Genomic DNA, 26644 nt, shown 5'->3' with positions numbered 1-26644 from the left:
AACTCTGTCCTTGGACAATGGCCTGAGTGCCAGCAAAAAGGGCTCCGAGTGCCACCTCTGGCACACGTGCCATAGGTTCGCCACCTCTGTCCTAGGTTATTCATAGTGCACCTTGTGGTTGTGGAGCCGCGTGACATATGAACATTGGTGGCTACGCATTATGTATAGTTGTGTTATCCACAGGTCCAGTAATTGGATGTGGTCACTACAAGAAGGGAATCCAAGGCCGGACACGAGTGGTGATTGATCCCATAATCCTGGCTGGGAGCGGTGGGTCCACAGGTATAGAAGTTCTGCCTGAATCCTGACTGGGAGCTCGGATATATAAGATATTGTGGTCTATGCCTGAATCCTGGCTGGGAGCGGTGGGTCCACAGATGCACAAGATGATGGGAATGATACCATGATCCTGGCTGGGAGCGGTGGGTCCACAGATGCATAAGATGATGGGAATGATACCATGATCCTGGCTGGGAGCAGTGGCTTCCCTAGTATTATGGATACTGTCCACTTGGGGTGTAGGAACCTAAGTAACAGGTTCAGTTTTTCTGAGAATCTGGAGTCCGTCCCAAAGAGCTGGAGATTATAACCATCAGCTGTAGATCCTTTGCTTACGGTACACGAACAGGGAAGTAATCAGTTTATTCGGTGGTCAGGTAAGTTGTACTACTTAGCCTACAGTTCTTTAGGTGCCTCATGTTTCATCACATCTGTGTCCTTTCTACACAATCACTAACTGAGTAGTAGAACAAATTCTACTAGAACAGTCTACTGGCAAGAAAGTCCTGCCGTCTTTTATCCCTCCCTGAATTCTTCTCTCCGTTAATCTCTCGGGTGGTGAAGGGGGAAAACAGGAACTACTTACCGGTAACGATGTTTCCTGGAACCACGGCAGCACCCTGGTAATTCCCAGCCTGGCGTACTGCACCCCCTTCCCCAACCTGTATCCCTTCTGTTCAAATAACGTACAGCACCCGGTCACTGGCATCGCCCTAGATACACACGAGAAGCACATCCACCTCATTGTCATTTTATTAGTACAAATTTCCCTTATAAAACATTCACATTTCCTTCCTGGGTCTCATTTCATCTCTGTGTCAGGGACGCGCTTGTGCTGCTGCTTCTTCAGTTTCTTCCTGAAAATGATGAAAGATAAATTATTCGACAGATGGAACATAGTGAGGACTGGACCAGGGCCAAGGGCAGGGTTGGGGGCTGCTCAGGTGCGGTAGAGTCATGTCTTTGAGGGTCGTGGGCTGGTCATGTACTCTAGGGTCAGGTCTATGAGGGTCGGTGATGTCATGTACTCTAGGGTCAGGTCTATGAGGGTCGGGTCTATGAGGGTCAGGGCTGGTCATGTATTCTAGGGTCAGATCTATGAGGGTCGGGGTTGTTCATGTACTCTAGGGTCAGGTCTATGGGGGTCGGGGATGGTCATGTACTCTGGGGTCAGGTCTATGAGGGTCGGGGATGGTCATGTACTCTTGGGTCAGGTCTATGAGGGTCGGGCTGGGCATGTACTCGAGGGTCAGGTCTATGAGGTTCGGGGCTGGTCATGTACTCTAGGGTCAGGTCTATGAGGGTCGGGGCTGGTCATGTACTCTAGGGTCAGGTCTATGGGGGTCGGGGATGATCATGTACTCTGGGGTCAGGTCTATGAGGGTCGGGGCTGGTCATGTACTCTTGGGTCAGGTCTATGAGGGTCGGGGCTGGTCATGTACTCTAGGGTCAGGTCTATGAGGGTCGGGGATGGTCATGTACTCTAGGGTCAGGTCTATGAGGGTCGGGGATGGTCATGTACTCTAGGGTCAGGTCTATGAGGGTTGGGGCTGGTCATGTACTCTAGGGTCAGGTCTATGAGGGTCGGGGCTGGTCATGTACTCTGGGGTCAGGTCTATGAGGGTCGGGGCTCGTCAGGTACTCTGGGGTCAGGTCTATGAGGGTCGGGGCTTGTCAGGTACTGTAGGGTCAGGTCTATGAGGGTCGGGGATGGTCATGTACTCTAGGGTCAGGTCTATGAGGGTCGGGGCTGGTCATCTACTCTAGGGTCAGGTCTATGAGGGTCGGGTCTATGAGGGTCGGGGCTGGTCATGTACTGTAGGGTCAGGTCTATGAGGGTCAGGGCTGGTCATGTACTCTAGGGTCAGGTCTATGAGGGTCGGGGCTGATCATGTACTCTAGGGTCAGGTCTATGAGGATCGGGGCAGGGCATGTACTCTAGGGTCAGGTCTATGGGGGTCAGGAATGTTAATGTACTCTAGGGTCAGGTCTATGGGAGTCGGGGGCTGGGCATGTACTCTAGGGTCAGGTCTATGAGGGTAGGGGCTGGTCAGGTACTCTAGGGTCAGGTCTATGAGGGTCGGGGATGGTCATGTACTCTAAGGTCAGGTCTATGGGGGTGGGGGCTGGGCATGTACTCTGGGTCAGGTCTATGAGGGTCGGGGCTGGGCATTTACTCTAGGGTCAGGTCTATGAGGGTCGGGCTGGGCATGTACTAGAGGGTCAGGTCTATGAGGGTCGGGGCTTGGCATGTACTCTGGGGTCAGGTCTATGAGGGTCGGGGCTGGTCATGTACTCTAGGGTCAGGTCTATGAGGGTCGGGGCTGGTCATGTACTCTAGGGTCAGGTCTAGGGTCAGGTCTATGGGGGTCGGGGATGGTCATGTACTCTGGGGTCAGGTCTTTGAGGGTCGGGGCTCGTCAGGTACTGTAGGGTCAGGTCTATGAGGGTCGGGGCTGGTCATGTACTCTAGGGTCAGGTTTATGAGGGTCGGGGCTGGTCATGTACTCTAGGGTCAGGTTTATGAGGGTCGGGGCTGGGCATGTACTCTAGGGTCAGGTCTATGAGGGTCGGGGCTAGTTATGTACTCTGGGGTCAGGTCTTTGAGGGTTGGGACTGGGCATGTACTCTAGGGTCAGGTCTATGAGGGTCGGGGCTGGGCATGTACTCTAGGGTCAGGTCTATGAGGGTCGGGGCTGGGCATGTACTCTAGGGTCAGGTCTATGAGGGTCGGGGCTGGTCATGTACTCTAGGGTCAGGTCTATGAGGGTTGGGACTGGGCATGTACTCTAGGGTCAGGTCTATGAGGGTCGGGGCTGGTCATGTAGTCTGGGGTCAGGTCTATGAGGGTCGGGAATGGGCATGTACTCTAGGGTCAGGTCTATGAGGGTCAGGGCTGGGCATGTACTCTGGGGTCAGGTCTATGAGGCTCAGGGCTGGTCATGTACTCTAGGGTCAGGTCTACGAGGGTCGGGACTGGGCATGTTCTCTAGGGTCAGGTCTATGAGGGTCGGGGCTGGTCATGTACTCTGGGGTCAGGTCTATGAGGGTCGGGGCTGGGCATGTACTCTAGGGTCAGGTCTGCGAGGGTCGGGGCTGGGCATGTACTCTAGGGTCAGGTCTATGAGGGTCAGGGCTGATCATGTACTCTAGGGTCAGGTCTATGAGGGTCGGGACTGGGCATGTACTCTGGAGTCAGGTCTATGAGGGTCGGGGCTAGTTATGTACTCTGGGGTAAGGTCTTTAAGGGTTGGGACTGGGCATGTACTTTAGGGTCAGGTCTATGAGGGTCGGGGATGGTCATGTACTCTAGGGTCAGGTCTGGTCATGTACTCTCGGGTCAGGTCTATGGGGGTCGGGGATGGTCATGTCCTCTTGGGTCAGGTCTATGAGGGTCGGGCTGGGCATGTACTCTAGGGTCAGGTCTATGAAGGTCGGGGCTGGTTATGTACTCTAGGGTCAGGTCTATGAGGGTCGGGGCTGGTCATGTACTCTAGGGTCAGGTCTATGAGGTTCGGGGCTGGTCATGTACTCTAGAGTTAGGTCTATGGGGGTCGGGGATGGTCATGTACTCTGGGGTCAGGTCTACGAGAGTCGGGGATGATCATGTACTCTGGGGTCAGGTCTATGAGGGTCGGGGCTCATCAGGTGCTCTAGGGTCAGGTGCATGATGGTCGGGGCTGGGCATGTACTCTAGGGTCAGGTCTATGAGGGTCGGGGCTGGTCATGTACTCTAGGGTCGGGTCTATGAGGGTCGGGGCTGGTCATGTACTCTTGGGTCAGGTCTATGAGGGTCGGGGCTGGGCATGTACTCTTGGGTCAGGTCTATGAGGGTCGGGGCTGGTCATGTACTCTAGGGTCCGGTCTATGAGGGTCGGGGATGGTCATGTACTCTAGGGTCAGGTCTATGAGGGTCCTGGATGGTCATGTACTCTAGGGTCAGGTCCATGGGGGTCGGGGATGGTCATTTACTCTTGGGTCAGGTCTATGAGGGTCGGGGCTGGTCATATACTCCAGGGTCAGGTCTATGAGGGTCGGATCTATGAGGGTCTGGGTTGGTCATGTACTCTAGGGTCAGGTCTATGAGGGTCGGGGATGGTCATGTACTCTAGGGTCAGGTCTATGAGGGTCGGGGCTGGTCATGTACTCTAGGGTCAGGTCTATGAGGGTCGGGGTTGGTCATGTACTCTAGGGTCAGGTCTATGGGGGTCGGGGAGGGTCATGTACTCTGGGGTCAGGTCTATGAGGGTCGGGGCTGGTCATGTACTCTAGGGTCAGGTCTATGAGGGTCGTGGCTGGTCATGTACTCTAGGGTCAGGTCTATGGGGGTCGGGGATGGTCATGTACTCTGGGGTCAGGTCTATGAGGGTCGGGGCTCGTCAGGTACTCTGGGGTCAGGTCTATGAGGGTCGGGGCTCGTCAGGTACTGTAGGGTCAGGTCTATGAGGGTCGGGGATGGTCATGTACTCTACGGTCAGGTCTATGAGGGTCGGGGCTGGTCATGTACTCTAGGGTCGGGTCTATGAGCGTCGGGTCTATGAGCGTCGGGTCTATGAGGGTCGGGGCTGGTCATGAACTCTTGGGTCAGGTCTATGAGGGTCGGGGCTGGGCATGTACTCTAGGGTCAGGTCTATGAGGGTCGGGGCTAGTTATGTACTCTGGGGTCAGGTCTTTGAGGGTTGGGACTGGGCATGTATTCTAGGGTAAGGTCTATGAGGGTCGGGGCTGGGCATGTACTCTGGGGTCAGGTCTATGAGGCTCAGGGCTGGTCATGTACTCTAGGGTCAGGTCTATGAGGGTCAGGACTGGGCATGTTCTCTAGGGTCAGGTCTATGAGGGTCGGGGCTGGTCATGTACTCTGGGGTCAGGTCTATGAGGGTCGGGGCTGGGCATGTACTCTAGGGTCAGGTCTATGAGGGTCGGGGCTCGTCAGGTACTGTAGGGTCAGGTCTATGAGGGTCGGGGATGGTCATGTACTCTAGGGTCACGTCTATGAGGGTTGGGGCTGGTCATGTACTCTAGGGTCAGGTCTATGAGGGTCGGGTCTATGAGGGTCTGGGTTGGTCATGTACTTTAGGGTCAGGTCTATGAGGGTCGGGTCTATGAGGGTCTGGGTTGGTCATGTACTTTAGGGTCAGGTCTATGAGGGTCTGGGTTGGTCATGTACTTTAGGGTCAGGTCTATGAGGGTCGGGGATGGTCATGTACTCTAGGGTCAGGTCTGTGAGGGTCAGGGCTGGGCATGTACTCGAGAGCCAGGTCTATGAGGATCGGGGCTAGTCATGTACTCTAGGGTCAGGTCTATGGGGGTCGGGGATGGTCATGTGCTCTGGGGTCAGGTCTATGAGAGTCGGGGCTGGTCATGTACTCTAGGGTCAGGTCTATGAGGGTCGGGGCTGGTCATGTACTCTAGGGTCAGGTCTATGGGGGTCGGGGATGATCATGTACTCTGGGGTCAGGTCTATGAGGGTCGGGGCTCATCAGGTACTCTAGGGTCAGGTCTATGAGGGTCGGGGCTGGGCATGTACTCTGGGGTCAGGTCTATGAGGGTCGGGGCTGGTTATGTACTCTAGGGTCGGGTATATGAGGGTCAGGTCTATGAGGGTCGGGGCTGGTCATGTACTCTTGGGTCAGGTCTATGAGGGTCGGGGCTGGTCATGTACTCTAGGGTCAGGTCTATGAGGGTCGGCGATGGTCATGTACTCTAGGGTCAGGTTTATGAGGGTCGGGGCTGGTCATGTACTCTAGGGTCAGGTGCATGGGGGTCGGGGATGGTCATGTACTCTAGGGTCAGGTCTATGAGGGTCGGGTCTATGAGGGTCTGGGTTGGTCATGTACTCTAGGGTCAGGTCTATGAGGGTCGGGGCTGGTCATGTACTCTAGGGTCAGGTCTATGAGGGTCGGGGCTGGTCATGTACTCTAGGGTCAGGTCTATGGGGGTCGGGGATGGTCATGTACTCTGGGGTCAGGTCTATGAGGGTCGGGGTTCGTCTGGTACTATTGGGTCAGGTCTATGAGGGTCGGGGCTGGTCATGTACTCTAGGGTCAGGTCTATGAGGGTCGGGGCTGGTCATGTACTCTAGGGTCAGGTCTATGGGGGTCGGGGATGGTCATGTACTCTGGGGTCAGGTCTATGAGGGTCGGGGCTCGTCAGGTACTCTGGGGTCAGGTCTATGAGGGTCGGGGCTCGTCAGGTACTGTAGGGTCAGGTCTATGAGGGTCGGGGATGGTCATGTACTCTAGGGTCAGGTCTATGAGGGTCGGGGCTGGTCATGTACTCTAGGGTCGGGTCTATGAGGGTCGGGTCTATGAGCGTCGGGTCTATGAGGGTCGGGGCTGGTCATGTACTCTTGGGTCAGGTCTATGAGGGCCGGGGCTGGGCATGTACTCTAGGGTCAGGTCTATGAGGGTCGGGACTGGGCATGTTCTCTAGGGTCAGGTATATGAGGGTCGGGGCTGGTCATGTACTCTGGGGTCAGGTCTATGAGGGTCGGGGCTGGGCATGTACTCTAGGGTCAGGTCTATGAGGGTCGGGGCTGGGCATGTACTCTGGGGTCAGGTCTATGAGGCTCAGGGCTGGTCATGTACTCTAGGGTCAGGTCTATGAGGGTCGGGACTGGGCATGTTCTCTAGGGTCAGGTATATGAGGGTCGGGGCTGGTCATGTACTCTGGGGTCAGGTCTATGAGGGTCGGGGCTGGGCATGTACTCTAGGGTCAGGTCTATGAGGGTCGGGGCTCGTCAGGTACTGTAGGGTCAGGTCTATGAGGGTCGGGGATGGTCATGTACTCTAGGGTCAGGTCTATGAGGGTTGGGGCTGGTCATGTACTCTAGGGTCAGGTCTATGAGGGTCTGGGTTGGTCATGTACTTTAGGGTCAGGTCTATGAGGGTCGGGTCTATGAGGGTCTGGGTTGGTCATGTACTTTAGGGTCAGGTGTATGAGGGTCGGGGATGGTCATGTACTCTAGGGTCAGGTCTGTGATGGTCAGGGCTGGGCATGTACTCGAGGGTCAGGTCTATGAGGATCGGGGCTAGTCATGTACTCTAGGGTCAGGTCTATGGGGGTTGGGGATGGTCATGTACTCTGGGGTCAGGTCTATGAGAGTCGGGGCTGGTCATGTACTCTAGGGTCGGGTATATGAGGGTCAGGTCTATGAGGGTCGGGGCTGGTCATGTACTCTTGGGTCAGGTCTATGAGGGTCGGGGCTGGTCATGTACTCTAGGGTCAGGTCTATGAGGGTCGGCGATGGTCATGTACTCTAGGGTCAGGTGCATGGGGGTCGGGGATGGTCATGTACTCTAGGGTCAGGTCTATGAGGGTCGGGGCTGGTCATGTACTCTAGGGTCGGGTCTATGAGGGTCGGGTCTATGAGCGTCGGGTCTATGAGGGTCGGGGCTGGTCATGTACTCTTGGGTCAGGTCTATGAGGGCCGGGGCTGGGCATGTACTCTAGGGTCAGGTCTATGAGGGTCGGGACTGGGCATGTTCTCTAGGGTCAGGTATATGAGGGTCGGGGCTGGTCATGTACTCTGGGGTCAGGTTTATGAGGGTCGGGGCTGGGCATGTACTCTAGGGTCAGGTCTATGAGGGTCGGGGCTGGGCATGTACTCTGGGGTCAGGTCTATGAGGCTCAGGGCTGGTCATGTACTCTAGGGTCAGGTCTATGAGGGTCGGGACTGGGCATGTTCTCTAGGGTCAGGTATATGAGGGTCGGGGCTGGTCATGTACTCTGGGGTCAGGTCTATGAGGGTCGGGGCTGGGCATGTACTCTAGGGTCAGGTCTATGAGGGTCGGGGCTCGTCAGGTACTGTAGGGTCAGGTCTATGAGGGTCGGGGATGGTCATGTACTCTAGGGTCAGGTCTATGAGGGTTGGGGCTGGTCATGTACTCTAGGGTCAGGTCTATGAGGGTCTGGTCTATGAGGGTCTGGGTTGGTCATGTACTTTAGGGTCAGGTCTATGAGGGTCGGGTCTATGAGGGTCTGGGTTGGTCATGTACTTTAGGGTCAGGTGTATGAGGGTCGGGGATGGTCATGTACTCTAGGGTCAGGTCTGTGAGGGTCAGGGCTGGGCATGTACTCGAGGGTCAGGTCTATGAGGATCGGGGCTAGTCATGTACTCTAGGGTCAGGTCTATGGGGGTTGGGGATGGTCATGTACTCTGGGGTCAGGTCTATGAGAGTCGGGGCTGGTCATGTACTCTAGGGTCGGGTATATGAGGGTCAGGTCTATGAGGGTCGGGGCTGGTCATGTACTCTTGGGTCAGGTCTATGAGGGTCGGGGCTGGTCATGTACTCTAGGGTCAGGTCTATGAGGGTCGGCGATGGTCATGTACTCTAGGGTCAGGTGCATGGGGGTCGGGGATGGTCATGTACTCTAGGGTCAGGTCTATGAGGGTCGGGTCTATGAGGGTCTGGGTTGGTCATGTACTCTAGGGTCAGGTCTATGAGGGTCGGGGATGGTCATGTACTCTAGGGTCAGGTCTATGAGGGTTGGGGCTGGTCATGTACTCTAGGGTAAGGTCTATGAGGGTCGGGGCTGGTCATGTACTCTGGGGTCAGGTCTATGAGGGTCGGGGCTCGTCAGGTACTCTGGGGTCAGGTCTATGAGGGTCGGGGCTTGTCAGGTACTGTAGGGTCGGGTCTATGAGGGTCGGGGATGGTCATGTACTCTAGGGTCAGGTCTATGAGGGTCGGGGCTGGTCATCTACTCTAGGGTCAGGTCTATGAGGGTCGGGTCTATGAGGGTCGGGGCTGGTCATGTACTCTAGGGTCAGGTCTATGAGGGTCAGGGCTGGTCATGTACTCTAGGGTCAGGTCTATGAGGGTCAGGGCTGATCATGTACTCTAGGGTCAGGTCTATGAGGATCGGGGCAGGGCATGTACTCTAGGGTCAGGTCTATGGGGGTCGGGAATGTTCATGTACTCTAGGGTCAGGTCTATGGGAGTCGGGGGCTGGGCATGTACTCTACGGTCAGGTCTATGAGGGTAGGGGCTGGTCAGGTACTCTAGGGTCAGGTCTATGAGGGTCGGGGATGGTCATGTACTCTAAGGTCAGGTCTATGGGGGTGGGGGCTGGGCATGTACTCTGGGGTCAGGTCTATGAGGGTCGGGGCTGGGCATTTACTCTAGGGTCAGGTCTATGAGGGTCGGGCTGGGCATGTACTAGAGGGTCAGGTCTATGAGGGTCGGGGCTTGGCATGTACTCTGGGGTCAGGTCTATGAGGGTCGGGGCTGGTCATGTACTCTAGGGTCAGGTCTATGAGGGTCGGGGCTGGTCATGTACTCTAGGGTCAGGTCTAGGGTCAGGTCTATGGGGGTCGGGGATGGTCATGTACTCTGGGGTCAGGTCTATGAGGGTCGGGGCTCGTCAGGTACTGTAGGGTCAGGTCTATGAGAGTCGGGGCTGGTCATGTACTCTTGGGTCAGGTTTATGAGGGTCGGGGCTGGTCATGTACTCTAGGGTCAGGTTTATGAGGGTCGGGGCTGGGCTTGTACTCTAGGGTAAGGTCTATGAGGGTCGGGGCTGGGCATGTACTCTAGGGTCAGGTCTATGTGGGTCAGGGCTAGTTATGTACTCTGGGGTCAGGTCTTTGAGGGTTGGGAATGGGCATGTACTCTAGGGTCAGGTCTATGAGGGTCGGGGCTGGGCATGTACTCTAGGGTCAGGTCTATGAGGGTCGGGGCTGGGCATGTACTCTAGGGTCAGGTCTATGAGGGTCGGGGCTGGTCATGTACTCTAGGGTCAGGTCTATGAGGTTTGGGACTGGGCATGTACTCTAGGGTCAGGTCTATGAGGGTCAGGGCTGGTCATGTACTCTGGGGTCAGGTCTATGAGGGTCGGGAATGGGCATGTACTCTAGGGTCAGGTCTATGAGGGTCAGGGCTGGGCATGTACTCTGGGGTCAGGTCTATGAGGCTCAGGGATGGTCATGTACTCTAGGGTCAGGTCTATGAGGGTCGGGACTGGGCATGTACTCTGGGGTCAGGTCTACGAGGGTCGGGGCTGGGCATGTACTCTAGGGTCAGGTCTATGAGGGTCGGGACTGGGCACTTACTCTAGGGTCAGGTCTATGAGGGTCGGGGCTGATCATGTACTCTAGGGTCAGGTCTATGAGGGTCGGGACTGGGCATGTACTCTGGGGTCAGGTCTATGAGGCTCGGGGCTAGTTATGTACTCTGGGGTAAGGTCTTTGAGGGTTGGGACTGGGCATGTACTCTGGGGTCAGGTCTATGAGGGTCGGGGATGGTCATGTACTCTAGGGTCAGGTCTGGTCATGTACTCTAGGGTCAGGTCTATGGGGGTCGGGGATGGTCATGTCCTCTTGGGTCAGGTCTATGAGGGTCGGGCTGGGCATGTACTCTAGGGTCAGGTCTATGAGGGTCGGGGCTGGTCATGTACTCTAGGGTCAGGTCTATGAGGGTCGGGGCTGGTCATGTACTCTAGGGTCAGGTCTATGAGGTTCGGGGCTGGTCATGTACTCTAGAGTTAGGTCTATGAGGGTCGAGGATGGTCATGTACTCTGGGGTCAGGTCTACGAGAGTCGGGGATGATCATGTACTCTGGGGTCAGGTCTATGAGGGTCGGGGCTCATCATGTGCTCTAGGGTCAGGTCCATGAGGGTCGGGGCTGGGCATGTACTCTAGGGTCAGGTCTATGAGGGTCGGGCTGGTCATGTACTCTAGGGTCGGGTCTATGAGGGTCGGGGCTGGTCATGTACTCTTGGGTCAGGTCTATGAGGGTCGGGGCTGGGCATGTACTCTAGGGTCAGGTCTATGAGGGTTGGGGCTGGTCATGTACTCTAGGGTCAGGTCTATGAGGGTCGGGGATGGTCATGTACTCTAGGGTCAGGTCTATGAGGGTCGGGGATGGTCATGTACTCTAGGGTCAGGTCCATGGGGGTCGGGGATGGTCATTTACTCTTGGGTCAGGTCTATGAGGGTCGGGGCTGGTCATATACTCTAGGGTCAGGTCTATGAGGGTCGGGTCTATGAGGGTCTGGGTTGGTCATGTACTCTAGGGTCAGGTCTATGAGGGTCGGGGATGGTCATGTACTCTAGGGTCAGGTCTATGAGGGTAGGGGCTGGTCATGTACTCTAGGGTCAGGTCTATGAGGGTCGGGGCTGGTCATGTACTCTAGGGTCAGGTCTATGGGGGTCGGGGATGGTCATGTACTCTGGGGTCAGGTCTATGAGGGTCGGGGCTCGTCAGGTACTCTGGGGTCAGGTCTATGAGGGTCGGGGCTGGTCATGTACTCTAGGGTCAGGTCTATGAGGGTCGGGGCTGGTCATGTACTCTAGGGTCAGATCTATGGGGGTCGGGGATGGTCATGTACTCTGGGGTCAGGTCTATGAGGGTCGGGGCTCGTCAGGTACTCTGGGGTCAAGTCTATGAGGGTCGGGGCTCATCAGGTACTGTAGGGTCAGGTCTATGAGGGTCGGGGATGGTCATGTACTCTAGGGTCAGGTCTATGAGGGTCGGGGCTGGGCATGTACTCTAGGGTCGGGTCTATGAGGGTCGGGTCTATGAGCGTCGGGTCTATGAGGGTCGGGGCTGGTCATGTACTCTTGGGTCAGGTCTATGAGGGTCGGGGATGGGCATGTACTCTAGGGTCAGGTCTTTGAGGGTCGGGGCTAGTTATGTACTCTGGGGTCAGGTCTTTGAGGGTTGGGACTGGGCATGTACTCTAGGGTCAGGTCTATGAGGGTCGGGGCTGGGCATGTACTCTGGGGTCAGGTCTATGAGGCTCAGGGCTGGTCATGTACTCTAGGGTCAGGTCTATGAGGGTCGGGACTGGGCATGTTCTCTAGGGTCAGGTCTATGAGGGTCGGGGCTGGTCATGTACGCTGGGGTCAGGTCTATGAGGGTCGGGGCTGGGCATGTACTCTAGGGTCAGGTCTATGAGGGTCGGGGCTCGTCAGGTACTGTAGGGTCAGGTCTATGAGGGTCGGGGATGGTCATGTACTCTAGGGTCAGGTCTATGAGGGTTGGGGCTGGTCATGTACTCTAGGGTCAGGTCTATGAGGGTCGGGTCTATGAGGGTCTGGGTTGGTCATGTACTTTAGGGTCAGGTCTATGAGGGTCGGGTCTATGAGGGTCTGGGTTGGTCATGTACTTTAGGGTCAGGTCTATGAGGGTCGGGGATGGTCATGTACTCTAGGGTCAGGTCTGTGAGGGTTGGGGCTGGGCATGTACTCGAGGGTCAGGTCTATGAGGGTTGGGGCTATGAGGGTCTGGGTTGGTCATGTACTTTAGGGTCAGGTCTATGAGGGTCAGGTCTATGAGGGTCTGGGTTGGTCATGTACTTTAGGGTCAGGTCTATGAGGGTCGGGGATGGTCATGTACTCTAGGGTCAGGTCTGTGAGGGTCAAGGCTGGGCATGTACTCGAGGGTCAGGTCTATGAGGATCGGGGCTAGTCATGTACTCTAGGGTCAGGTCTATGGGGGTCGGGGATGGTCATGTACTCTAGGGTCAGGTCTATGAGGGTCGGGGCTGGTCATGTACTCTAGGGTCAGGTCTATGGGGGTCGGGGATGATCATGTACTCTGGGGTCAGGTCTATGAGGGTCGGGGCTCATCAGGTACTCTAGGGTCAGGTCTATGAGGGTCGGGGCTGGGCATGTACTCTAGGGTCAGGTCTATGAGGGTCGGGGCTGGTTATGTACTCTAGGGTCGGGTATATGAGGGTCAGGTCTATGAGGGTCGGGGCTGGTCATGTACTCTTGGGTCAGGTCTATGAGGGACGAGGCTGGTCATGTACTCTAGGGTCAGGTCTATAAGGGTCGGCGATGGTCATGTACTCTAGGGTCAGGTCTATGAGGGTCGGGGCTGGTCATGTACTCTAGGGTCAGGTGCATGGGGGTCGGGGATGGTCATGTACTCTAGGGTCAGGTCTATGAGTGTTGGGGCAGGTCATGTACTCTAGGGTCAGGTCTATGAGGGTCGGGTGTATGAGGGTCTGGGTTGGTCATGTACTTTAGGGTCAGGTCTATGAGGGTCGGGTCTATGAGGGTCTGGGTTGGTCATGTACTTTAGGGTCAGGTCTATGAGGTTCGGGGATGGTCATGTACTCTAGGGTCAGGTCTGTGAGGGTTGGGGCTGGGCATGTACTCGAGGGTCAGGTCTATGAGGGTCGGGGCTATGAGGGTCTGGGTTGGTCATGTACTTTAGGGTCAGGTCTATGAGGGTCGGGTCTATGAGGGTCTGGGTTGGTTATGTACTTTAGGGTTAGGTCTATGAGGGTCGGGGATGGTCATGTACTCTAGGGTCAGGTCTGTGAGGGTCAGGGCTGGGCATGTACTCGAGGGTCAGGTCTATGAGGGTCGGGGCTAGTCATGTACTCTAGGGTCAGGTCTATGAGGGTCGGGGCTGGTCATGTACTCTAGGGTCGGGTATATGAGGGTCAGGTCTATGAGGGTCGGGGCTGGTCATGTACTCTTGGGTCAGGTCTATGAGGGTCCGGGCTGGTCATGTACTCTAGGGTCAGGTGCATGGGGGTCGGGGATGGTCATGTACTCTAGGGTCAGGTCTATGAGGGTCGGGGCTGGTCATGTACTCTAGGGTCAGGTGCATGGGGGTCGGGGATGGTCATGTACTCTTGGGTCAGGTCTATGACGGTTGGGGCTGGTCATGTACTCTAGGGTCAGGTCTATGAGGGTCGGGTCTATGAGGGTCTGGGTTGGTCATGTACTTTAGGGTCAGGTCTATGAGGGTCGGGTCTATGAGGGTCTGGGTTGGTCATGTACTTTAGGGTCAGGTCTATGAGGGTCGGGGATGGTCATGTACTCTAGGGTCAGGTCTGTGAGGGTCAGGGCTGGGCATGTACTCGAGGGTCAGGTCTATGAGGGTCGGGGCTAGTCATGTACACTAGGGTCAGGTCTATGAGGGTCGGGGATGGTCATGTACTCTAGGGTCAGGTCTATGAGGTTCGGGGCTGGTCATGTACTCTAGGGTCAGGTCTATGAGGGTCGGGTGTATGAGGGTCTGGGTTGGTCATGAACTTTAGGGTCAGGTCTATGAGGGTCGGGTCTATGAGGGTCTGGGTTGGTCATGTACTTTAGGGTCAGGTCTATGAGGGTCGGGGATGGTCATGTACTCTAGGGTCAGGTCTGTGAGGGTTGGGGCTGGGCATGTACTCGAGGGTCAGGTCTATGAGGGTCGGGGCTATGAGGGTCTGGGTCGGTCATGTACTTTAGGGTCAGGTCTATGAGGGTCGGGTCTATGAGGGTCTGGGTTGGTCATGTACTTTAGGGTCAGGTCTATGAGGGTCGGGGATGGTCATGTACTCTAGGGTCAGGTCTGTGAGGGTCAGGGCTGGGCATGTACTCGAGGGTCAGGTCTATGAGGGTCGGGGCTAGTCATGTACTCTAGGGTCAGGTCTATGAGGGTCGGGGCTGGTCATGTACTCTAGGGTCGGGTATATGAGGGTCAGGTCTATGAGGGTTGGGGCTGGTCATGTACTCTTGGGTCAGGTCTATGAGGGTCGGGGCTGGTCATGTACCCTAGGGTCAGGTGCATGGGGGTCGGGGATGGTCATGTACTCTAGGGTCAGGTCTATGAGGGTCGGGGCTGGTCATGTACTCTAGGGTCAGGTGCATGGGGGTCGGGGATGGTCATGTACTCTTGGGTCAGGTCTATGACGGTTGGGGCTGGTCATGTACTCTAGGGTCAGGTCTATGAGGGTCGGGTCTATGAGGGTCTGGGTTGGTCATGTACTTTAGGGTCAGGTCTATGAGGGTCGGGTCTATGAGGGTCTGGGTTGGTCATGTACTTTAGGGTCAGGTCTATGAGGGTCGGGGATGGTCATGTACTCTAGGGTCAGGTCTGTGAGGGTCAGGGCTGGGCATGTACTCGAGGGTCAGGTCTATGAGGGTCGGGGCTAGTCATGTACTCTAGGGTCAGGTCTATGAGGGTCGGGGATGGTCATGTACTCTAGGGTCAGGTCTATGAGGTTCGGGGCTGGTCATGTACTCTGGGGTCAGGTCTACGAGAGTCGGGGATGATCATGTACTCTGGGGTCAGGTCTATGAGGGTCGGGGCTAGTCATGTACTCTAGGGTCAGGTCTATGAGGGTCGGGGATGGTCATGTACTCTAGGGTCAGGTCTATGAGGTTCGGGGCTGGTCATGTACTCTGGGGTCAGGTCTACGAGAGTCGGGGATGATCATGTACTCTAGGGTCAGGTCTATGAGGGTCGGGGCTGGTCATGTACTCTAGGGTCAGGTCTATGAGGGTCGGGGCTGGTCATGTACTCTAGGGTCAGGTCTATGAGGTTCGGGGCTGGTCATGTACTCTGGGGTCAGGTCTACGAGAGTCGGGGATGATCATGTACTCTGGGGTCAGGTCTATGAGGGTCGGGGCTCATCAGGTACTCTAGGGTCAGGTCCATGAGGGTCGGGGCTGGGCATGTACTCTAGGGTCAGATCTATGAGGGTCGGGGCTGGTCATGTACTCTAGGGTCGGGTCTATGAGGGTCGGGGCTGGTCATGTACTCTTGGGTCAGGTCTATGAGGGTCGGGGCTGGGCATGTACTCTAGGGTCAGGTCTATGAGGGTCGGGGCTGGTCATGTACTCTAGGGTCAGGTCTATGAGGGTCGGGGATGGTCATGTACTCTAGGGTCAGGTCCATGAGGGTCGGGGATGGTCATGTACTCTAGGGTCAGGTCCATGGGGGTCGGGGATGGTCATTTACTCTTGGGTCAGGTCTATGAGGGTCGGGGCTGGACATGTACTCTAGGGTCAGGTCTATGAGGGTCGGGTCTATGAGGGTCTGGGTTGGTCATGTACTCTAGGGTCAGGTCTATGAGGGTCGGGGATGGTCATGTACTCTAGGGTCAGGTCTATGAGGGTCGGGGCTGGTCATGTACTCTAGGGTCAGGTCTATGAGGGTCGGGGCTGGTCATGTACTCTAGGGTCAGGTCTATGAGGGTCGGGGCTGGTCATGTACTCTAGGGTCAGGTCTATGGGGGTCGGGGATGATCATGTACTCTGGGGTCAGGTCTATGAGGGTCGGGGCTGGTCATGTACTCTTGGGTCAGGTCTATGAGGGTCGGGGCTGGTCATGTACTCTAGGGTCAGGTCTATGAGGGTCGGGGATGGTCATGTAATCTAGGGTCAGGTCTATGAGGGTCGGGGATGGTCATGTACTCTAGGGTCAGGTCTATGAGGGTTGGGGCTGGTCATGTACTCTAGGGTAAGGTCTATGAGGGTCGGGGCTGGTCATGTACTCTGGGGTCAGGTCTATGAGGGTCGGGGCTCGTCAGGTACTCTGGGGTCAGGTCTATGAGGGTCGGGGCTTGTCAGGTACTGTAGGGTCAGGTCTATGAGGGTCGGGGATGGTCATGTACTCTAGGGTCAGGTCTATGAGGGTCGGGGCTAGTCATGTACTCTAGGGTCAGGTCTATGAGGGTCGGGGCTGGTCATGTACTCTAGGGTCGAGTATATGAGGGTCAGGTCTATGAGGGTCGGGGCTGGTCATGTACTCTAGGGTCAGGTGCATGGGGGTCGGGGATGGTCATGTACTCTAGGGTCAGGTCTATGAGGGTCGGGGCTGGTCATGTACTCTAGGGTCAGGTGCATGGGGGTCGGGGATGGTCATGTACTCTTGGGTCAGGTCTATGACAGTTGGGGCTGGTCATGTACTCTAGGGTCAGGTCTATGAGGGTCGGGTCTATGAGGGTCTGGGTTGGTCATGTACTTTAGGGTCAGGTCTATGAGGGTCGGGTCTATGAGGGTCTGGGTTGGTCATGTACTTTAGGGTCAGGTCTATGAGGGTCGGGGATGGTCATGTACTCTAGGGTCAGGTCTGTGAGGGTCAGGGCTGGGCATGTACTCGAGGGTCAGGTCTATGAGGGTCGGGGCTAGTCATGTACTCTAGGGTCTGGCCTATGAGGGTCGGGGATGGTCATGTACTCTAGGGTCAGGTCTGGTCATGTACTCTAGGGTCAGGTCTATGGGGGTCGGGGATGGTCATGTACTCTTGGGTCAGGTCTATGAGGGTCGGGCTGGGCATGTACTCTAGGGTCAGGTCTATGAGGGTCGGGGTTGGTCATGTACTCTAGGGTCAGGTCTATGAGGGTCGGGGCTGGTCATGTACTCTAGGGTCAGGTCTATGAGATTCGGGGCTGGTCATGTACTCTAGAGTTAGGTCTATGGGGGTCGGGGATGGTCATGTACTCTGGGGTCAGGTCTACGAGAGTCGGGGATGATCATGTACTCTGGGGTCAGGTCTATGAGGGTCGGGGCTCATCAGGTACTCTAGGGTCAGGTCCATGAGGGTCGGGACTGGGCATGTACTCTAGGGTCAGGTCTATGAGGGTCGGGGCTGGTCATGTACTCTAGGGTCGGGTCTATGAGGGTCGGGGCTGGTCATGTACTCTTGGGTCAGGTCTATGAGGGTCGGGGCTGGGCATGTACTCTAGGGTCAGGTCTATGAGGGTCGGGGCTGGTCATGTACTCTAGGGTCAGGTCTATGAGGGTCGGGGATGGTCATGTACTCTAGGGTCAGGTCTATGAGGGTCGTGGATGGTCATGTACTCTAGGGTCAGGTCCATGGGGGTCGGGGATGGTCATTTACTCTTGGGTCAGGTCTATGAGGGTCAGGGCTGGTCATGTACTCTAGGGTCAGGTCTATGAGGGTCGGGTCTATGAGGGTCTGGGTTGGTCATGTATTCTAGGGTCAGGTCTATGAGGGTTGGGGATGGTCATGTACTCTAGGGTCAGGTCTATGAGGGTCGGGGCTGGTCATGTACTCTAGGGTCAGGTCTATGAGGTTCGGGGCTGGTCATGTACTCTAGAGTTAGGTCTATGGGGGTCGGGGATGGTCATGTACTCTGGGGTCAGGTCTACGAGAGTCGGGGATGATCATGTACTCTGGGGTCAGGTCTATGAGGGTCGGGGCTCATCAGGTACTCTAGGGTCAGGTCCATGAGGGTCGGGACTGGGCATGTACTCTAGGGTCAGGTCTATGAGGGTCGGGGCTGGTCATGTACTCTAGGGTCGGGTCTATGAGGGTCGGGGCTGGTCATGTACTCTTGGGTCAGGTCTATGAGGGTCGGGGCTGGGCATGTACTCTAGGGTCAGGTCTATGAGGGTCGGGGCTGGTCATGTACTCTAGGGTCAGGTCTATGAGGGTCGGGGATGGTCATGTACTCTAGGGTCAGGTCTATGAGGGTCGTGGATGGTAATGTACTCTAGGGTCAGGTCCATGGGGGTCGGGGATGGTCATTTACTCTTGGGTCAGGTCTATGAGGGTCAGGGCTGGTCATGTACTCTAGGGTCAGGTCTATGAGGGTCGGGTCTATGAGGGTCTGGGTTGGTCATGTATTCTAGGGTCAGGTCTATGAGGGTTGGGGATGGTCATGTACTCTAGGGTCAGGTCTATGAGGGTCGGGGCTGGTCATGTACTCTAGGGTCAGGTCTATGAGGGTCGGGGATGGTCATGTACTCTAGGATCAGGTCTATGAGGGTCGGGGCTGGTCATGTACTCTAGGGTCAGGTCTATGAGGGTCGGGGCTGGTCATGTACTCTAGGGTCAGGTCTATGGGGGTCGGGGATGGTCATGTACTCTGGGGTCAGGTCTATGAGGGTCGGGGCTCGTCAGGTACTCTGGGGTCAGGTCTATGAGGGTCGGGGCTGGTCATGTACTCTAGGGTCAGGTCTATGAGGGTCGGGGCTGGTCATGTACTCTATGGTCAGGTCTATGGGGGTCGGGGATGGTCATGTACTCTGGGGTCGGGTCTATGAGGGTCGGGTCTATGAGCGTCGGGTCTATGAGGGTCGGGGCTGGTCATGTACTCTTGGGTCAGGTCTATGAGGGTCGGGGCTGGGCATGTACTCTAGGTTTAGGTCTATGAGGGTCGGGGATGGTCATGTACTCTAGGGTCAGGTCTATGAGGGTCGGGGATGGTCATGTACTCAAGGGTCAGGTCTATGAGGGTCGGGGATGGTCATGTACTCTAGGGTCAGGTCCATGGGGGTCGGGGATGGTCATGTACTCTTGGGTCAGGTCTATGAGGGTCGGGGATGGTCATGTACTCTAGGATCAGGTCTATGAGGGTCGGGTCTATGAGGGTCTGGGTTGGTCATGTACTCCAGGGTCAGGTCTATGAGGGTCGGGGATGGTCATGTACTCTACGGTCAGGTCTATGAGGGTTGGGGCTGGTCATGTACTCTAAGGTAAGGTCTATGAGGGTCGGGGCTGGTCATGTATTCTGGGGTCAGGTCTATGAGGGTCGGGGCTCGTCAGGTACTCTGGGGTCAGGTCTATGAGGGTCGGGGCTTGTCAGGTACTGTAGGGTCAGGTCTATGAGGGTCGGGGATGGTCATGTACTCTAGGGTCAGGTCTATGAGGGTCGGGGCTGGTCATCTACTCTAGGGTCAGGTCTATGAGGGTCGGGTCTATGAGGGTCGGGGCTGGTCATGTACTCTAGGGTCAGGTCTATGAGAGTAAGGGCTGGTCATGTACTCTAGGGTCAGGTCTATGAGGGTCGGGGCTGATCATGTACTCTAGGGTCAGGTCTATGAGGATCGGGGCAGGGCATGTACTCTAGGGTCAGGTCTATGGGGGTCGGGGATGTTCATGTACTCTAGGGTCAGGTCTATGGGAGTTGGGGGCTGGGCATGTACTCTAGGGTCAGGTCTATGAGGGTAGGGGCTGGTCAGGTACTCTAGGGTCAGGTCTACGAGGGTCGGGGATGGTCATGTACTCTAAGGTCAGGTCTATGGGGGTGGGGGCTGGGCATGTACTCTGGGGTCAGGTCTATGAGGGTCGGGGCTGGGCATTTACTCTAGGGTCAGGTCTATGAGGGTCGGGCTGGGCATGTACTAGAGGGTCAGGTCTATGAGGGTCGGGGCTGGTCATGTACTCTATGGTCAGGTCTATGGGGGTCGGGGATGGTCATGTACTCTGGGGTCGGGTCTATGAGGGTCGGGTCTATGAGCGTCGGGTCTATGAGGGTCGGGGCTGGTCATGTACTCTTGGGTAAGGTCTATGAGGGTCGGGGCTGGGCATGTACTCTAGGGTTAGGTCTATGAGGGTAGGGGATGGTCATGTACTCTAGGGTCAGGTCTATAAGGGTCGGGGATGGTCATGTACTCTAGGGTCAGGTCTATGAGGGTCGGGGATGGTCATGTACTCTAGGGTCAGGTCCATGGGGGTCGGGGATGGTCATGTACTCTTGGGTCAGGTCTATGAGGGTCGGGGATGGTCATGTACTCTAGGGTCAGGTCTATGAGGGTCGGGTCTATGAGGGTCTGGGTTGGTCATGTACTCCAGGGTCAGGTCTATGAGGGTCGGGGATGGTCATGTACTCTAGGGTCAGGTCTATGAGGGTTGGGGCTGGTCATGTACTCTAAGGTAAGGTCTATGAGGGTCGGGGCTGGTCATGTATTCTGGGGTCAGGTCTATGAGGGTCGGGGCTCGTCAGGTACTCTGGGGTCAGGTCTATGAGGGTCGGGGCTTGTCAGGTACTGTAGGGTCAGGTCTATGAGGGTCGGGGATGGTCATGTACTCTAGGGTCAGGTCTATGAGGGTCGGGGCTGGTCATCTACTCTAGGGTCAGGTCTATGAGGGTCGGGTCTATGAGGGTCGGGGCTGGTCATGTACTCTAGGGTCAGGTCTATGAGGGTAAGGGCTGGTCATGTACTCTAGGGTCAGGTCTATGAGGGTCGGGGCTGATCATGTACTCTAGGGTCAGGTCTATGAGGATCGGGGCAGGGCATGTACTCTAGGGTCAGGTCTATGGGGGTCGGGGATGTTCATGTACTCTAGGGTCAGGTCTATGGGAGTTGGGGGCTGGGCATGTACTCTAGGGTCAGGTCTATGAGGGTAGGGGCTGGTCAGGTACTCTAGGGTCAGGTCTACGAGGGTCGGGGATGGTCATGTACTCTAAGGTCAGGTCTATGGGGGTGGGGGCTGGGCATGTACTCTGGGGTCAGGTCTATGAGGGTCGGGGCTGGGCATTTACTCTAGGGTCAGGTCTATGAGGGTCGGGCTGGGCATGTACTAGAGGGTCAGGTCTATGAGGGTCGGGGCTTGGCATGTACTCTGGGGTCAGGTCTATGAGGGTCGGGGCTGGTCATGTACTCTAGGGTCAGGTCTATGAGGGTCGGGGCTGGTCATGTACTCTAGGGTCAGGTCTAGGGTCAATTCTATGGGGGTCGGGGATGGTCATGTACTCTGGGGTCAGGTCTATGAGGGTCGGGGCTCGTCAGGTACTGTAGGGTCAGGTCTATGAGGGTCGGGGCTGGTCATGTACTCTAGGGTCAGGTTTATGAGGGTCGGGGCTGGTCATGCACTCTAGGGTCGGGTCTATGAGGGTCGGGGCTGGTCATGTACTCTAAGGTCAGGACTATGAGGGTCGGGGCTGGGCATGTACTCTAGGGTCAGGTCTATGAGGGTCAGGGCTGGGCATGTACTCTAGGGTCAGGTCTATGAGGGTCAAGGCTAGTTATGTACTCTGGGGTCAGGTCTTTGAGGGTTGGGACTGGGCATGTACTCTAGGGTCAGGTCTATGAGGGTCGGGGCTGGGCATGTACTCTAGGGTCAGGTCTATGAGGGTCGGGCTGGGCATGTACTCTAGGGTCAGGTCTATGAGGGTCGGGGCTGTCATGTACTCTAGGGTCAGGTCTATGAGGGTTGGGACTGGGCATGTACTCTAGGGTCAGGTCTATGAGGGTCGGGGCTGGGCATGTACTCTGGGGTCAGGTCTATGAGGGTCGGGAATGGGCATGTACTCTAGGGTCAGGTCTATGAGGGTCAGGGCTGGGCATGTACTCTGGGGTCAGGTCTATGAGGCTCAGGGCTGGTCATGTACTCTAGGGCCAGGTCTATGAGGGTCGGGACTGGTCATGTACTCTAGGGCCAGGTCTATGAGGGTCGGGACTGGGCATGTTCTCTGGGGTCAGGTCTATGAGGGTCGGGGCTGGTCATGTACTCTGGGGTCAGGTCTATGAGGGTCGGGGCTGGGCATGTACTCTAGGGTCAGGTCTATGAGGGTCGGGGCTGGGCATGTACTCTAGGGTCAGGTCTATGAGGGTCAAGGCTAGTTATGTACTCTGGGGTCAGGTCTTTGAGGGTTGGGACTGGGCATGTACTCTAGGGTCAGGTCTATGAGGGTCGGGGCTGGGCATGTACTCTAGGGTCAGGTCTATGAGGGTCGGGCTGGGCATGTACTCTAGGGTCAGGTCTATGAGGGTCGGGGCTGGTCATGTACTCTAGGGTCAGGTCTATGAGGGTTGGGACTGGGCATGTACTCTAGGGTCAGGTCTATGAGGCTCGGGGCTGGGCATGTACTCTGGGGTCAGGTCTATGAGGGTCGGGAATGGGCATGTACTCTAGGGTCAGGTCTATGAGGGTCAGGGCTGGGCATGTACTCTGGGGTCAGGTCTATGAGGCTCAGGGCTGGTCATGTACTCTAGGGTCAGGTCTATGAGGGTCGGGGCTGGTCATGTACTCTAGGGTCAGGTCTATGGGGGTCGGGGATGGTCATGTACTCTGGGGTCAGGTCTATGAGGGTCGGGGCTCGTCAGGTACTCTGGGGTCAGGTCTATGAGGGTCGGGGCTGGTCATGTACTCTAGGGTCAGGTCTATGAGGGTCGGGGCTGGTCATGTACTCTATGGTCAGGTCTATGGGGGTCGGGGATGGTCATGTACTCTGGGGTCGGGTCTATGAGGGTCGGGTCTATGAGCGTCTGGTCTATGAGGGTCGGGGCTGGTCATGTACTCTTGGGTCAGGTCTATGAGGGTCGGGGCTGGGCATGTACTCTAGGGTTAGGTCTATGAGGGTCGGGGATGGTCATGTACTCTAGGGTCAGGTCTATGAGGGTCGGGGATGGTCATGTACTCTAGGGTCAGGTCTATGAGGGTCGGGGATGGTCATGTACTCTAGGGTCAGGTCCATGGGGGTCGGGGATGGTCATGTACTCTTGGGTCAGGTCTATGAGGGTCGGGGATGGTCATGTACTCTAGGGTCAGGTCTATGAGGGTCGGGTCTATGAGGGTCTGGGTTGGTCATGTACTCCAGGGTCAGGTCTATGAGGGTCGGGGATGGTCATGTACTCTAGGGTCAGGTCTATGAGGGTTGGGGCTGGTCATGTACTCTAAGGTAAGGTCTATGAGGGTCGGGGCTGGTCATGTATTCTGGGGTCAGGTCTATGAGGGTCGGGGCTCGTCAGGTACTCTGGGGTCAGGTCTATGAGGGTCGGGGCTTGTCAGGTACTGTAGGGTCAGGTCTATGAGGGTCGGGGATGGTCATGTACTCTAGGGTCAGGTCTATGAGGGTCGGGGCTGGTCATCTACTCTAGGGTCAGGTCTATGAGGGTCGGGTCTATGAGGGTCGGGGCTGGTCATGTACTCTAGGGTCAGGTCTATGAGGGTAAGGGCTGGTCATGTACTCTAGGGTCAGGTCTATGAGGGTCGGGGCTGATCATGTACTCTAGGGTCAGGTCTATGAGGATCGGGGCAGGGCATGTACTCTAGGGTCAGGTCTATGGGGGTCGGGGATGTTCATGTACTCTAGGGTCAGGTCTATGAGGGTCGGGTCTATGAGCGTCTGGTCTATGAGGGTCGGGGCTGGTCATGTACTCTTGGGTCAGGTCTATGAGGGTCGGGGCTGGGCATGTACTCTAGGGTTAGGTCTATGAGGGTCGGGGATGGTCATGTACTCTAGGGTCAGGTCTATGAGGGTCGGGGATGGTCATGTACTCTAGGGTCAGGTCTATGAGGGTCGGGGATGGTCATGTACTCTAGGGTCAGGTCCATGGGGGTCGGGGATGGTCATGTACTCTTGGGTCAGGTCTATGAGGGTCGGGGATGGTCATGTACTCTAGGGTCAGGTCTATGAGGGTCGGGTCTATGAGGGTCTGGGTTGGTCATGTACTCCAGGGTCAGGTCTATGAGGGTCGGGGATGGTCATGTACTCTAGGGTCAGGTCTATGAGGGTTGGGGCTGGTCATGTACTCTAAGGTAAGGTCTATGAGGGTCGGGGCTGGTCATGTATTCTGGGGTCAGGTCTATGAGGGTCGGGGCTCGTCAGGTACTCTGGGGTCAGGTCTATGAGGGTCGGGGCTTGTCAGGTACTGTAGGGTCAGGTCTATGAGGGTCGGGGATGGTCATGTACTCTAGGGTCAGGTCTATGAGGGTCGGGGCTGGTCATCTACTCTAGGGTCAGGTCTATGAGGGTCGGGTCTATGAGGGTCGGGGCTGGTCATGTACTCTAGGGTCAGGTCTATGAGGGTAAGGGCTGGTCATGTACTCTAGGGTCAGGTCTATGAGGGTCGGGGCTGATCATGTACTCTAGGGTCAGGTCTATGAGGATCGGGGCAGGGCATGTACTCTAGGGTCAGGTCTATGGGGGTCGGGGATGTTCATGTACTCTAGGGTCAGGTCTATGGGAGTTGGGGGCTGGGCATGTACTCTAGGGTCAGGACTATGAGGGTAGGGGCTGGTCAGGTACTCTAGGGTCAGGTCTACGAGGGTCGGGGATGGTCATGTACTCTAAGGTCAGGTCTATGGGGGTGGGGGCTGGGCATGTACTCTGGGGTCAGGTCTATGAGGGTCGGGGCTGGGCATTTACTCTAGGGTCAGGTCTATGAGGGTCGGGCTGGGCATGTACTAGAGGGTCAGGTCTATGAGGGTCGGGGCTTGGCATGTACTCTGGGGTCAGGTCTATGAGGGTCGGGGCTGGTCATGTACTCTAGGGTCAGGTCTATGAGGGTCGGGGCTGGTCATGTACTCTAGGGTCAGGTCTAGGGTCAATTCTATGGGGGTCGGGGATGGTCATGTACTCTGGGGTCAGGTCTATGAGGGTCGGGGCTCGTCAGGTACTGTAGGGTCAGGTCTATGAGGGTCGGGGCTGGTCATGTACTCTAGGGTCAGGTTTATGAGGGTCGGGGCTGGTCATGCACTCTAGGGTCGGGTCTATGAGGGTCGGGGCTGGTCATGTACTCTAAGGTCAGGACTATGAGGGTCGGGGCTGGGCATGTACTCTAGGGTCAGGTCTATGAGGGTCAGGGCTGGGCATGTACTCTAGGGTCAGGTCTATGAGGGTCAAGGCTAAATATGTACTCTGGGGTCAGGTCTTTGAGGGTTGGGACTGGGCATGTACTCTAGGGTCAGGTCTATGAGGGTCGGGGCTGGGCATGTACTCTAGGGTCAGGTCTATGAGGGTCGGGCTGGGCATGTACTCTAGGGTCAGGTCTATGAGGGTCGGGGCTGTCATGTACTCTAGGGTCAGGTCTATGAGGGTTGGGACTGGGCATGTACTCTAGGGTCAGGTCTATGAGGGTCGGGGCTGGGCATGTACTCTGGGGTCAGGTCTATGAGGGTCGGGAATGGGCATGTACTCTAGGGTCAGGTCTATGAGGGTCAGGGCTGGGCATGTACTCTGGGGTCAGGTCTATGAGGCTCAGGGCTGGTCATGTACTCTAGGGCCAGGTCTATGAGGGTCGGGACTGGGCATGTTCTCTAGGGTCAGGTCTATGAGGGTCGGGGCTGGTCATGTACTCTGGGGTCAGGTCTATGAGGGTCGGGGCTGGGCATGTACTCTAGGGTCAGGTCTATGAGGGTCGGGGCTGGGCATGTACTCTAGGGTCAGGTCTATGAGGGTCAAGGCTAGTTATGTACTCTGGGGTCAGGTCTTTGAGGGTTGGGACTGGGCATGTACTCTAGGGTCAGGTCTATGAGGGTCGGGGCTGGGCATGTACTCTAGGGTCAGGTCTATGAGGGTCGGGCTGGGCATGTACTCTAGGGTCAGGTCTATGAGGGTCGGGGCTGGTCATGTACTCTAGGGTCAGGTCTATGAGGGTTGGGACTGGGCATGTACTCTAGGGTCAGGTCTATGAGGCTCGGGGCTGGGCATGTACTCTGGGGTCAGGTCTATGAGGGTCGGGAATGGGCATGTACTCTAGGGTCAGGTCTATGAGGGTCAGGGCTGGGCATGTACTCTGGGGTCAGGTCTATGAGGCTCAGGGCTGGTCATGTACTCTAGGGTCAGGTCTATGAGGGTCGGGGCTGGTCATGTACTCTAGGGTCAGGTCTATGGGGGTCGGGGATGGTCATGTACTCTGGGGTCAGGTCTATGAGGGTCGGGGCTCGTCAGGTACTCTGGGGTCAGGTCTATGAGGGTCGGGGCTGGTCATGTACTCTAGGGTCAGGTCTATGAGGGTCGGGGCTGGTCATGTACTCTATGGTCAGGTCTATGGGGGTCGGGGATGGTCATGTACTCTGGGGTCGGGTCTATGAGGGTCGGGTCTATGAGCGTCTGGTCTATGAGGGTCGGGGCTGGTCATGTACTCTTGGGTCAGGTCTATGAGGGTCGGGGCTGGGCATGTACTCTAGGGTTAGGTCTATGAGGGTCGGGGATGGTCAT

The 26644-nt window shown here is 56.5% G+C and overlaps 1 protein-coding gene across 1 annotated transcript in view; it reads right to left on the bottom strand.

Moving 5' to 3' along the window:
* Positions 1-1014: 1014 nt before the first annotated feature.
* Positions 1015-26644, bottom strand: part of LOC140106886 (inter-alpha-trypsin inhibitor-like) — a 104437-nt gene continuing 78807 nt past the window's right edge. Inside the window, exon 6 of the mRNA XM_072131510.1 lies at positions 1015-1136. Coding sequence (XP_071987611.1) covers positions 1082-1136 — 55 coding nt within the window. The 3' untranslated portion in view covers positions 1015-1081. The remainder of the gene's footprint in view (positions 1137-26644) is intronic.

Source organism: Engystomops pustulosus, unplaced genomic scaffold (genome assembly GCF_040894005.1).
Source record: "Engystomops pustulosus unplaced genomic scaffold, aEngPut4.maternal MAT_SCAFFOLD_59, whole genome shotgun sequence".
Classification (NCBI taxonomy): domain Eukaryota; kingdom Metazoa; phylum Chordata; class Amphibia; order Anura; family Leptodactylidae; genus Engystomops; species Engystomops pustulosus.
This window is presented reverse-complemented; position numbering and strand designations above follow the sequence as displayed.